A 14,459-nucleotide genomic window follows, 5' to 3' on the forward strand; every position below is an offset into this window, starting at 1 on the left:
TACTTTCCAAAAATATATGTTTTTCTGGGGGTCTCTGTATAGTTAGGGGGGGTTACGGCACATAATACACTGACAGGGGGCTCTGTGTGCAAAAGCTGAGTTGGCGAGAAATCCATATGCGCTATTTTCATTTTGGGGTCAGTACACACCACAGACTTTGGTATATCTATGCATATTGGGCATCAAACTGTTCAGTAGACCTTAGGTGTTCCTATTTGGGGTGATTTGCCTTTGTACGCAAGAAATTGTGTGAGATAAATGCGGCAAATTGCAACACTTTTAGGCGATTTTCTGAAATGTCATAAAAACCAATAACTTTAGGAAAGCTTTGCAGATTGGTACTTTGGTGTAGAAAGGACTCTTTACCCATGTTGGATTTGTCAGAATGTGTACTTTCCAAAAAGATATGGTTTTCTGGGGGTCTCTGTATAGTTAGGGGGTCTTACGGCACATAATACACTGACAGGGGGCTCTGTATGCAAAAGCTGAGCTGGCAGGCGAGAAATCCTTATGCGCTATTTTCATTTTGGGGTCAGTACATACCGCAGACTTGGGTATATCTATGCATATTGGGCATCAAACTGTTCAGTAGCCCTTAGGTGTTCCTATTTGGGGTGATTTGCCTTTGTACGCAAGAAATTGTGTGAGATAAATGCGGCAAATTGCAACACTTTTAGGCGATTTTCTGAAATGTCATAAAAACCAATAACTTTAGGAAAGCTTTGCAGATTGGTACTTTGGTGTAGAAAGGACTCTTTACCCATGTTGGATTTGTCAGAATGTGTACTTTCCAAAAAGATATGGTTTTCTGGGGGTCTCTGTATAGTTAGGGGGTCTTACGGCACATAATACACTGACAGGGGGCTCTGTATGCAAAAGCTGAGCTGGCAGGCGAGAAATCCTTATGCGCTATTTTCATTTTGGGGTCAGTACATACCGCAGACTTGGGTATATCTATGCATATTGGGCATCAAACTGTTCAGTAGCCCTTAGGTGTTCCTATTTGGGGTGATTTGCCTTTATCTGATCTTTATTAAGAAATTGTGAGAGATTTGTGGCAAATTGCAACATTTTTATGCAATTTTCTGAAATGTCATAAAAATCTGCAAACTTAGGAAAGCTTTACAGCTTGGTACTTTGGAGTAGAAAGACATGGGTACCCATTTAAGATTCGGGGGAATGTGTACTTTCCAAAAATATATGACTTTCTGGGGTGAGTGTACTTTTTACTAGCTTTATCCCACATATAATGATGTAAATGTGTTGGTTTTGCAGGAGCTGAAATGACAGAAATGACAGATCATATGGGGGTATGTTCCCATTGGGGCCCCTACATGCCACATACTTAGGTAAACCTATACATATTGGGCATCAAACTGTTCAGTGGACCCCTGGCGTTCATATTTAGGGGGTTTTATTTGGTTACTTTATGACCTGTAGGAGATAAGATACTATAGTCTGGAAGCTTTGAAGCGATTTTTTAAAAATTTCACAAATTTTGATAAAAACCAATAAGTTTAGGAAAGCATTGCGACTTGATAGTTTGGAGTAGACTGACAGTTGTGCCTATTCTGGATTCCCCAGAATCTGTTCTTTCCAAAAATGTATCATTTTCTGGTATAAACCTTCTGTTAGTGGATGTTTTGGCCTTGAAATCTAAAGTACTGCTGGGAGTTTTTGACCTATACAAGTGAGAAATCTCCATATAACTATATATATTTGGTATTGGCACATTCAGGAGACATGGGACTTTCCAAATCAGTTGTATTTTTGTGCATAAAATAATTTTTGTTTCTAATATGTGTGTTTATATTATGGAAAATATGATTTTTTTTTAATTTGTAGACATTTAGAAGCCTATATCTTGTTACAGAATTGGAATTACATCGAACTTCTACCAAATTTTGAAAGCTTAGGTTGTCCTGAAAAAAACGATATATTGTTTTCCTGGGTAAACTAAAAGTCCCCCCCCCGAGGAAAGGCCCCTAAAGTGAAACAGTGCAAAAAAACTGTCTGGCAATACAAGGTTAAAGGTTTAATTGCTTGATTTTATTAAATCTATCTAACATTCCATAATATAAAACAAATCAGGTTTTTCCATAAATTAGGCTTAGGTTCAATTAAAGCTGAAGGAATATGTAGGAAATATAGAGGGGGGATACTGCTGCCGCACTCACCTGGCAACACCGTGAAACATTGATCCAATGTTCTACTGCCGGGACCGTATAGAGATTATATAGTCCCCCCTAACCCAGCGGGAATCCATCCCCCGGCCCCTTGGCCTGTTAGTATTTACCCACTGGGTTTGTATTAACCCAATTAATTGTTTTCTCTGGGATTTGTTAGAAAGATCATTATCTGGAACTGGAATATTTATGTTTTAAAGCTTTTTTTCTCAATAAATCACTTAATAGGCAACAATGTTTCATAGGTATGTTTTTGTATTTTTTGTTGTTGTTTGAACAACACCAAATATTTTTCATGCCATAATCATGTAAATCACCTAAGGGCAACAACAAGAGCCCCTTTGTATTTCCCCATTATCACTATATATAGGGCATTAACCCATTATGCGCTTTAAGCAAAACAGGGGTTGTCTGGCCTGTCCTACACTCACTCACCCCCGGTCTGGCCAGTCCTACACTCACTCACCCCCGGTCTGGCCCGTCCTACACTCACTCACCCCCGGTCTGGCCTGTCCTACCCTCACCCTCGGTCTGGCCTGTCCTACACTCACTCACCCCCGGTCTGGCCAGTCCTACACTCACTCACCCCCGGTCTGGTCTGTCCTACACTCACTCACCCCCGGTCTGGCCCCTCCTACACTCACTCACCCCCGGTCTGGTCTGTCCTACACTCACTCACCCCCGGTCTGGCCAGTCCTACACTCACTCACCCCCGGTCTGGTCTGTCCTACACTCACTCACCCCCGGTCTGGCCCCTCCTACACTCACTCACCCCCGGTCTGGTCTGTCCTACACTCACTCACCCCCGGTCTGGCCCCTCCTACACTCACTCACCCCCGGTCTGGCCCCTCCTACACTCACTCACCCCCGGTCTGGCCTGTCCTACACTCACCCCCGGTCTGGCCTGTCCTACACTCACTCACCCCCGGTCTGGCCTGTCCTACACTCACTCACCCCCGGTCTGGCCCCTCCTACACTCACTCACCCCAGGTCTGGCCTGTCCTACACTCACTCACCCCCGGTCTGGCCCGTCCTACACTCACTCACCCCCGGTCTGGCCCCTCCTACACTCACTCACCCCCGGTCTGGCCTGTCCTACACTCACTCACCCCCGGTCTGGCCTGTCCTACACTCACTCACCCCCGGTCTGGCCCCTCCTACACTCACTCACCCCCGGTCTGGCCCCTCCTACACTCACTCACCCCCGGTCTGGCCTGTCCTACACTCACTCACCCCCGGTCTGGCCTGTCCTACACTCACTCACCCCTGGTCTGGCCTGTCCTACACTCACTCACCCCCGGTCTGGCCCCTCCTACACTCACTCACCCCCGGTCTGGCCCCTCCTACACTCACTCAACCCCGGTCTGGCCCCTCCTACACTCACTCAACCCCGGTCTGGCCTGTCCTACACTCACTCACCCCCGGTCTGGCCTGTCCTACACTCACTCACCCCCGGTCTGGCCTGTCCTACACTCACTCACCCCCGGTCTGGCCCCTCCTACACTCACTCACCCCCGGTCTGGCCTGTCCTACACTCACTCACCCCCGGTCTGTCCAGTCCTACACTCACTCACCCCCAGTCTGTCCAGTCCTACACTCACTCACCCCAGTCTGGCCTGTCCTACACTCACTCACCCCCGGTCTGGCCTGTCCTACACTCACTCACCCCCAGTCTGGCCTTTCCTACACTCACTCACCCCCGGTCTGGCCAGTCCTACACTCACTCACCCCAGTCTGGCCTGTCCTACACTCACTCACCCCCGGTCTGGCCTGTCCTACACTCACTCACCCCCAGTCTGGCCTTTCCTACACTCACTCACCCCCAGTCTGGCCAGTCCTACACTTACTCACCCTGGTCTGGCCAGTCCTACACTCACTCAGTAGGTATCAGAATAGCACTCAATAGTAAGAAATCCAAGTCCGGCTTGGGACTCCTCCAGTTACATGGGAGTAGGAGAAACAATAGGTTAGCTGAAAGCAGTTCTAATGTGTAGCGCTGGCTGAAAGCTCAGATTCAGGCACACTTTACTGCTGCGCTGCAAGTTGGAGTGATATCCCCCCCCTCACCCCCAGCAGCCGATCAGCAGAGCAATGGGAAGGGAGCAAGATAGCAGCTCCCAGTAGGTATCAGAATAGCACTCAATAGTAAGAAATCCAAGTCCGGCTTGGGACTCCTCCACTTACATGGGAGTAGGAGAAATCTACTCACCTTCAACCCACAGTTGATGTATTTTAAGGTGTAGTCCTTGTTGTTCTGTGATGATCATTAAAGACCAAGAGCACTTTAAGAATAAATAATTTATGGGTCAAAACTGATGACACTATGGATGATTCCGGTTGTGGTTTTTTAAACCACAAAAATTTAAACTTTTTAAGTACCCCCCTTCATTTTAAAGGGCTTTTGAGGGGCCATCTGGGACCATGGGCTGGGCACCAAAATATCTGCACCGTTCCATGAAAAGCAGGACAGTTGGTGGGTGTAATGTGAGATAACCAGGAAGTATCTGGGAACCAGGAGGCTCTTTCAGTGAACGAGTTAGATAAGTACTTGCTCTTATATAAAGGTGTAAAACAGAGTTTCTGGGCAGAAAAACTCTTATTTTTAGAGAAAAGCCTCAACATAAATCACAGCAACTAAGAACAGTGAGTATAAATAATGACTTTATAAAGTGTCAGCTCTTCAATGTTCTGCTAGAGGAAAGTTGTTAAATACTTCAGATATAAACCCTCATCTACCAAAAACTGTTATTTAGACTTCCGCCATAGGGGGGCAGTAACAGTTCTCCACTCCAATACCCTCTCTGTTGAGTCTATACCCAGAGACAATGTGTTGGCCTAGGTGCAGTCTCCCCAAAGAGCGGAACAGCTGTTTACTTGCCCTTAAGTGCAGGTCAATTTTTTTTTCAAGATGACATGAAAGTTTGAAATTCTATATATAATATAATCCTACATATGTGTAGAAATAATAATAAATATGCAGTAAAAATGTGAAAAAACAACTCAAACACAGTAAAAGTTAGAAGGTCTGGTATTGAGGAGGTCTGGTCCAGAGAAGGTCTGGTATTGAGAAGGTCTGGTATTGAGAAGGTCTAGTATTGAGGAGGTCTGGTCCAGAGAAGGTCTGGTATTGAGAAGGTCTGGTACAGAGAAGGTCTGGTACAGAGAAGGTCTGGTACAGAGAAGGTCTGGTATTGAGAAGGTCTGGTACAGAAAAGGTCTGGTATTGAGAAGGTCTGGTACAGAGAAGGTCTGGTAAAGAGATGGTCTGGTATTGACAAGGTCGGGTACAGAGAAGGTCTGGTATTGAGAAGGTCGGGTACAGAGAAGGTCTGGTATTGAGAAGATCTGGTACAAAGAAGATCTGGTATTGCTATTTCCTATGACATTCTAAATATTCAATCCTATTCCCCCAAATATTTATATATTTTCGCATGGTGCTTCTAATATCCTGATTTCTCAAGCAGTAAATGATGGGGTTAAATAATGGGGTCACAAATGTGTACAATAATGAGAGAAACTTATTTGCATTGACTGAATGATTTCCAGGTGGATATATATAAATTGATATTAGGGTCCCATAATACATACACACAACTGCCAGGTGGGAGCTGCAGGTGGAGAAGGCTTTTTGTCTTCCACATTTGGAGGGGATCCTGGTGATGGTGACAATGATGGAGATGTAAGTGCCGATAATGAAGAAACAGGGGGAAACTATTACAAGTGTAGAAGCCAGGGAGGTGACCAGTTCCAAGGTGGAAGTATCTGAGCAGGAAAGTTCCATGACAGGGGAAATATCACAGTAGAAATGGTTGATGATGTTGGAACGACAGAACTGCAGTTGACTGAAGAAGGTAAAAACTAGGAGAGACATCATGAAACTAGAGGACCAACAGAAGATGACAACATGTAGTTGCACTTTGAAGGTGACAATAGATGTATAATGCAGGGGGTTACTAATAGCGGCATGGCGATCAAAGGACATGGCGGCTAGAAGGATACACTGGGTAACGGTGGGGACACATAAGACAAAAAACTGAACTCTGCATCCAGATACCGACACGTTTCCTCCCCCAAACAAAACAAGTCGGAGCAGGTTGGGAACAATGTTTGTGGTAAATAAGATTTCAGATGAAGACAGTTGGCTGAGGAAGAAATACATAGGGCAATGAAGAGCTTCGGTGACAACAACCAGAATAATAACCAGAAGGTTCACCGTTAATGCCATGAGGTAGAGGAGCAAGAACAAGGTAAAACAAAAATATTTTAAGCCATGAAGGTCTCCAAAGCCAAGCAAGAAGAATTCCATGATTAATGTGTGATTTCCCTCTGGCATTGCCTGGGGACAATAAAACAGAACAGAGATATAAGCATTTCAGTGACTGACAAACTGTAGGGAGGCTATTGGCACCGGAGGCTCAGCCTAAAGGCCAGTTAAGGTGAGAAATGGGGAGAACGTATCAAACCTTCTCTTCATTCACAGCACCTTCTGCATTCATAAATGACCCCTTTAATATATCTGCTATATCTTTATCTTCTGCTGTATTATATTCTATTGTCTATTTAGTCTACAATGGTTGAGGGTAGTTAGCCTTTTTTCATGATACCCAAGCCCCTAGTTTTAGACTGTGACCTACTGAATAGATATTAGCGATGGAGTTAGCACTGACTGGTGATGGATCCTAAGTTCTCCAAACAATATCTCCATTAGTGCTTATTACATCTAAAATTTCTCTTCATTTAGCCCTTTACTGCCAACTGCTTGAGAGATGCCTCACAAGGAATCTAGAACCTGTAAATCTGCTCTAGATTCCTGTCCATATATTAACACCTCCCATAAACATTAAATCATCCTGTATGGATATCTCACATATCTTGTCAATAACAAGACACTTTCATGGATATAGAAGCACCTGCTTCTACAGATGTTGGATGGATATAGAAAATGATTCTGTAGCTCCATACAAATGACCATCTATTTTATGGACAAATATCCCTTGTACAAACTTTATTTAAAACCAGACATTATCAAACACAGCTGCATTTCAAGTGTGGGACGCATTTTGTGTCTCAACAGGCTACTGAATCATAGGCAACTATTAAGAAAAGAGATCTATTGACATTCCAGCACCTCTACGATAAGTAGAACATACCCAACACTCATGTTAAGGGTCCCCTACCCAACAAACTTACTACGCTATCATATAACCTCCTTATACAGGAACAAGAAATAAGACCTCAAGCTCTGGTAAGGTGGGAACCAGATCTGCAACTTACATGGACCCGTAAACCCTCTAAACACTTACAAACAAGAAAGTATCTGAAATCACTGAAGCGTTCTGAACTCTCTATAAAACACTTGAATTGAAGGAAGTGGACCCCAGACACTAGATATGCAACAAGTCCTCGCTGCTCTGATAAAATCTGGAGGAACTGTGGAGTAATCCATTCCATTTTACTAATTTGTTGTGCGTACCTACAACCAGTGTCGGACTGGAACCCCAGGGGCCCACCAGAAAAACTTAGACCATAGACCCACTCTCCAAAATACTTTTCCTCCTTTCCTCACCCAACATCTTTATTCTCCTATTATTTTTAATTACATGCTAGCATCTATCCTTCTTCTTCCTCTTTGTTCCCATTCAGAAATAGCAAATGACCATGAAGTAGGCCAAATGGTCAGGAGCAAGATGGCCCACTGGGAGTTTTCCTGGTATCCTGGTGGACCAGTCTGACACTGCCTACAACTAACCTAATGTACGTAGAGGGTTTTCAATAATGGTAAAAACAAATCCATGCATTATCCACTGGCCATAGAGAAGGGACCTCCAGAAGCTGGTCAGTTGAGGACTGGTTTGTGTGGATTCTATGAAGCAACAATAATAACTTTATTAATACACAACAGAATATACAGGCTGATCAGCTGACTTACCTTAGACAAAATCATTCCGAGATATCTTCATAACGTACTCATGTCTTTCTTCTGCACTACTTAGCTAAAATATCTATAAAAATAACCTAACTGTAAATCCTTTATAGTTCCCTAGTCTGAATTTGAACAATTTGCCCCCAAGTGTTAGTTTTCTTGCCTGAAACATTGGCTGCCTGAGATACAGCAAGGCTTGGAGCAGTCACATTCCCCTCATACAAAAAATATAAGTCCTGGATGATCGGGTTTGCACTTTTATTAGCCCTGTTATCTCCAAGGAGGACGTCTTCAAATCCCAGAGACTGTATAATTAATAATAATTAGACTAATTAGATGCTGTTGTTTTACTAAACTGGGAAATATTGGCTTAGGCACAATTTTTGTTAACGGTTTTTACACATGTCTCTATATGCTGTATTTGCTGCCTTGTAAAATATCAAAGAAAGTCTAGGCATGGATGAACCTTACTATATTTTATGTGGGAGAGACCTGGATAAATATAGTATTAGAGCCTTGACGTATATCACAAATTTTTAGAGCTGAAAGTATTGTTAAAACTTGAAAAAAATGAGTTTAAATGGACGTTCATTTCCATGAAACAGGAAGTCCTCCAGCAGCCATTTTAGGAGCACTGGCGCTCATGCTTGGAAAAGAATAATGTGTTTAAGTTTCACTTGAAACTGGGTGAAATAGAAAACAATGATGGGATTAACTTCCCCTTGAAACTGGGTGAAACAGAAAACAATGATGGGATCAATGTCCCCTTGAAACTGGGTGAAACGGAAACAATGATGGGATCAATGTCCCCTTGAAACTGGGTGAAACAGAAAACAATGATGGGATTCATTTCCCCTTGAAACTGGGTGAAACAGAAAACAATGATAACATTAACTTCCCCTTGAAACTGGGTGAAACAGAAAACAATGATAACATTAACTTCCCCTTGAAACTGGGTGAAACAGAAAATAATAATGGGATTAACTTCCCCTTGAAACTGGGTGAAACAGAAAATAATAATGGGATTAACTTCTCCTTGAAACTGGGTGAAACAGAAAACAATGATAACATTAACTTCCCCTTGAAACTGGGTGAAACAGAAAATAATAATGGGATTAACTTCCCCTTGAAACTGGGTGAAACAGAAAATAATAATGGGATTAACTTCTCCTTGAAAATGTGTCAAAGACAGGTTGTCACTGACTATTCTATTCCCCTACTATTCTAAGCCTCCATAGGACACAATGGTACTCCATAGATCAATCCTGCTGAATTTTTTTTGACAACCTCTTTTTTTTTTGGAACCTGTTTTTGGGCTCCATAACTGCCTTCCCTGACTAGTACCAGTAGAACATGGGTTTCACTGCACTCCCTTCGCTAAGTGGAAGAAGAAGGTGAGGGTGTTGCGCAACTACACTTTGCTGCTATACAGGAAAATAAAGACAGAGGGCACCAGAAGTTCTTGCAAACAAAACAAAAAGGTTTTAATTAACATCCACAAGGTTTACTTACAGCTCTGAGGCAAGTGGTACAGGCAATGTCAAACGCAAAGAGTAATAATAGAAATCATTAACCAAATGTATTGACTTTAATGTCCATATTTCCTATCAAATTTAATACGTTCTGTCTACAGTTTTAAAGCCCCCCCCCCATCCCCACAAATATGAAATATTTCCGTATGACCTGTCTAATATTTTGATTTCTTAGGCAGTAAATGATGGGGTTGAACAATGGGGTCACAAATGTGTACAATAAAGAGAGATACTTATTGGCGTTCACTGAATGATTTCCAGGTAGGTAAATATACATGGATATTAGGGTCCCATAATACATACACACCACAGCCAGGTGGGAGCTGCAGGTGGAGAAGGCTTTTTGTCTCCCACAGCTTGAGGGGATCCTGAGGATGGTGACAATAATGGAGATGTAAGTGCCAATAATGAAGAAACAAGGGGAAAGTATTGCAAGTGTAGAAGCCAGGGAGGTGACCAGTTCCAAGGTGGAAGTATCTGAGCAGGAAAGTTCCATGACAGGGGAAATATCACAATAGAAGTGGTCAATGATGTTCGAACGACAGAACTGCAGTTGATTAAAAAATACAAAAACAACGAGAGGCACCATGAAACCAGAGAGCCAACAGAAGATGACAACATGTAGTTGCACTTTGAAGGTGACAATAGAGGTATAATGCAGGGGGTTACTAATGGCGGCATGGCGATCAAAGGACATGGCGGCCAGAAGGATACACTGGGTAACGGTGGGGACACATAAGACGAAAAACTGAATCTTGCATCCCAGTACCGACACGTTTCCTCCCCCAAACAAAACAAGTCGGAGCAGGTTGGGAACAATGTTTGTGGTGAATAAGATTTCAGATAAGGACAGTTGGCTGAGGAAGAAATACATAGGGCAATGAAGAGCTTCGGTGACAATAACCAGAATAATAACCAGAAGGTTTTCCATTAATGACACGAGGTAGAAGAGCAAGAAAAAAGTGAAACAAATATTTTAAGCCACAAAGGTCTCCAAAGCCAAGCAAGAAGAATTCCATGATTAATGTGTGATTCCCTTCTTGCATTGCCTGGGGACAATATAAGAGTACATAGGCATTAGTAAGTACTAAAGGTTGATAGTCTAGAACAGTGATCCCCAAGCAGAGGCTCGGGGGCAACATGTTGCTCATCAACTCCTGGCTTCAAAGAAGGTGCTTTTTTTTGAATTCCTGGCTAGGAGGCATTAAGACCATGTGTACTGCCAAACAAAGAATCTTGTAGTCTGCCAGTGGACACTGGGCTACCAAATAGCCAAATACTGCCCTTAATGGTCACCCCCAGGAACTTTTTTCATGCTTGCGTTGATCCACAGAAAGGTTGGGGACCCCTGGTGTAGAACAGTTAACCAGCTAGTAAGAAGCAAAACGGAACAGACCTACATGTAGACCTGTACCAGCCAGTATTGGGCTATTGACCTTTCTTACCTGAATCCAGTGAGTAGTGACACATCATTCCAACCAGAATCCCACATTCGTTGGTTTTATTAACCTTGTTTAACCCCTGAGAGATGTCCCTGAGTCCCACAGCTCTGTGTAATTAATCATTGTTCCTTAACTGGATTAATTGATGTTATTTTCCCATGTTGTCCCATGAATAATTGGTTCTAGATACAGGAAACTGGTAAAACTCCATTCTAAGGCGTGACTGTTCTGCCCAACCTCTTTAAACTGATTTAGCCACACCCATAAAGGACCTCATACATCAATATATATGTAAATATTTCCCCTGCACCTATAGAAATTATTTTGTCATTTTATTGGGATGAGTGGAGATGATGAGTAGTGGACATAGTTCATTACAAAGCAGAGAATGTCCCGCAGAAAAAAGATGAGACCAAAGTTTTGCCTCTGTAGCTCTTGGTTTGGCTGCTAAGGTAATGTGCCTGTAGCTAGCCTCCCTCCCCAATCAGATCTGTATATGGGGAAATTGTATTCTTCTACTGGTTTTCTCTCTTGCAGATGGAAAAGTCTGGCAAGACAAAAAGCTGTGGATGAGTATAAAGCTTCTCCAGTTCCCACATTATGCCGTGCCTCCTTAAATAAAGATTCATGATGGGGAATCCTCAGGCAAAAGTGTATCCAGTTCCGCTTCAACTTCTGAACCTCATACTTCTCAAAAAGAAGATTTTTTTCTCTTTCCTGTGGAAAAAAATGCCCAGGCTTATTAAAGAAGTTTGTAAGGTTATATCACCGAGGGATACTGCTCAGGCGAATTCTGACACAATAAAGGACATTTTCCGGTACATCCTTCTGTTAAAGATCTTATTGAATGGAAATGGAAAATTCTGGGGGAAGAACCCAGAATCATCCAAACGTCAAGCTTATGTTTCGTTTTGAGGCTAGGTTATCGAGGAGTGGGAAATCCTCCCAAAGTAGATATTCCAGTGGCAAGATTGGCTTAGGACAACAATTCCTGTGGAAGTAGCAGCAGATGGATCGTAGGGCACAATGTGCCTTGTGCAGGTCATATATTTCGGGTTCTTCAATTTGTAAACCCTCCTTAGCTGCTGTTTCAGATCTTTGAAACATTGGCTGAAGACGCTAGAGGAGGATATAGATTCTGGGACCTCAAGAGATGTCCTTCAGGATATACTTTATCCAATAAAGTTGGCAGTAGATTTCTTATATGATGTTGCAGTGGATACTTTGAAGCTTGGGGCCAGGACTATGGCCTTGTCTACAGCCAACAGAAGAGCCTTATGGCCTAAAGCTTGGGCAGCAGATTCAGCTAGTAAAAAAACGGTCTCAATTCCATGCCCTTTGAACCTGGGAAACTCTTCGGCTCAGCTTTGGATAAAGTAATAGAAAATCTGTCAAGTGGAAAGGATAAAGTTTTACCTCAAGATAAACAAAAAACTCAGTGTAGGTCATCCTTTCATCCAGCCTCTAAAAGAACTTCGCCCAAGTCCAATGCTTTCAGAAGAAATAACTTCAGAGATGGAAACAGATACACATACAGAAATTACAGATCAAGAACTTTTAGATCACAGGCGTCCAAAGATACAAAGCAAAGGAAGGATTGTTCTTCAAAGAAGACAGAGTTCTGACACCAGAAGAAGTCAGGGAGAAGCGGGAGAAAGGTTAACCCAATTTCTCCCAGAATGGGAAAGGACAACTTCAGACTCTCGGGTCTTAAGTATCATAAGATCAGGCTACCTTATACATTTCCAAAAGAAGCCAATTCCCAAGTTCTGTGTAAGCTTAAAAAAGGCAGACAATCTAGAACAACTATAGAGAAAGCTGTTATGGATTTCTTGTGGATGGGAGTCCTGGAACCTGTTCCCGTGATGGAAAAGGAGATGGGAATTTATTCCTGAATTTTTCTGGTTCCCAAACCAGACAGCAGGTTCAGACTTATTATAGATCTAAAGTACCTAAATCAATTCATTTTAAAGGAAAAATTCAGAATGGAGACCATGAGGTCAGCATTGAGTATTCTTCAGAAGGGAGATCTGATGATAACCTTGGATCTGAAGGATGCATACCTTCATGTTCCAATTCATCCAGCCAGCAGTAAAATGTCTTTCTGAAGGGGGAAATTCTTCATCTCCAGCTCAGGGCCCTTCCATTTGGGATTACTTCCACTCCAAGAGTTTTCACGAAACTGATTGTGGTTCCAGCAGCTCATTTGAGGAAACAGGGAGTATTTGTGATTCCTTATCGGGACGACTGGCTGATCAAAGCTTCATCGACAGCTCAATTGATCAATCCTATGAATCTGACCATGGAAGTATTGAGGAACCACAGCTGGATAATAAACAAAGAAAAATAAAATCTTCGGCTGTCAAACTCAAGCCATTTTTCTAGGTCTCCAGGGAAAAATGCTATTTCCTGTTCTTATGATTCTGCTGGGAAAGATCCTCCTTCTCAATTAAAAGCTCATTCTACAAGATCAATCTCTACTTCCTGGGCAGAAAGATCAGATATCTCCAGTTCAGGGCCCTTCCATTTGGGATTACTTCCGCTCCAAGGATTCTGCTGGGAAAGATCCTCCTTCTCAATTAAAAGCTCATTCTACAAGATCAACCTCTACTTCCTGGGTGGGAAGATCAGATATCTCCAGTTCAGGGCCCTTCCATTTGGGATTGCTTCAGATCCAAGGATTCTGCTGGGAAAGATCCTCCTTCTCAATTAAAAGCTCATTTTACAAGATCAGTCTTTACTTCCTGGGCGGAAAGATCAGATATGGATGTGCAAAAAATTTGTAAAGCAGCCACCTGGTCCAACACGTTGACCAGACACTACAGACTTGACTTAGCAGCCAAGCATGATGCAGCCTATGGCAGTTTAGTCAGTTTCTATGAGGGAGTTTCCCCCCACCCCCTTGTTAGCTGGCTATATCCTTCATTTGGTGCTGCCTGTAGGACATGGTAATTTTTTGCGCCCGTTTTGCAAAAATATGGGGCAAAAATTAGCCGGGAATCCATGCCTTCACTCATCACTACCCCTGTCCATTCTAAGGAACAGATTTGCTAAAACTTAAACTGATTAGAATTCCACCTTATATTTTTTTCTGCCTTCCCATTGACTCTAATGCATGTGGGGAAATTTGGGTGAAATTCTGCCATTTCACAAATTTTTCTAGCGTTTGTGAATTTATTTACCAAAACAAAATGGGCTCCTCACTAATGCTTGAACCCCTCAGGGCATAAAGTTCTCCCATAGTATTTGTGTAGGGACCCATAGGGTTAACAATCCCTACAGCCTTATTCCTACTACTTCCTTGGTTGCTGTTACTACCAATTCTCCTATTTGCATCTGTGCATTTATTGGCTCTTAGATAGGATGACCACTTCCT

General features: G+C 42.8%; 2 protein-coding genes across 2 annotated transcripts; both read right to left on the reverse strand.

Moving 5' to 3' along the window:
* Positions 1–5,087: 5,087 nt before the first annotated feature.
* On the reverse strand, positions 5,088–6,492 carry LOC116409588 (olfactory receptor 6P1-like). Its single transcript, XM_031898317.1, has one exon. The coding sequence runs from the start codon at positions 6,490–6,492 to the stop codon at positions 5,557–5,559; it is 936 nt and encodes a 311-aa protein (XP_031754177.1). The 3' UTR covers positions 5,088–5,556.
* Positions 6,493–9,744: 3,252 nt separating this feature from the next.
* LOC116409589 (olfactory receptor 6P1-like) lies at positions 9,745–10,572 on the reverse strand. The gene has a single exon (XM_031898318.1). It carries the CDS (start codon positions 10,570–10,572, stop codon positions 9,745–9,747), a length of 828 nt encoding a protein of 275 aa, XP_031754178.1.
* Between the last annotated feature and the right edge of the window lie 3,887 nt (positions 10,573–14,459).

Source organism: Xenopus tropicalis, chromosome 3, assembly GCF_000004195.4.
Source record: "Xenopus tropicalis strain Nigerian chromosome 3, UCB_Xtro_10.0, whole genome shotgun sequence".
In the NCBI taxonomy this organism is placed as follows: Eukaryota; Metazoa; Chordata; class Amphibia; order Anura; family Pipidae; genus Xenopus; species Xenopus tropicalis.

What these genes read in the sequence shown, in the direction of transcription:
- LOC116409589 (XM_031898318.1), bottom strand. Translation starts at nt 10,572, where the DNA reads ATGGAAAACCTTCTGGTTATTATTCTGGTTATTGTCACCGAAGCTCTT.
- LOC116409588 (XM_031898317.1), bottom strand. Translation starts at nt 6,492, where the DNA reads ATGGAATTCTTCTTGCTTGGCTTTGGAGACCTTCATGGCTTAAAATAT.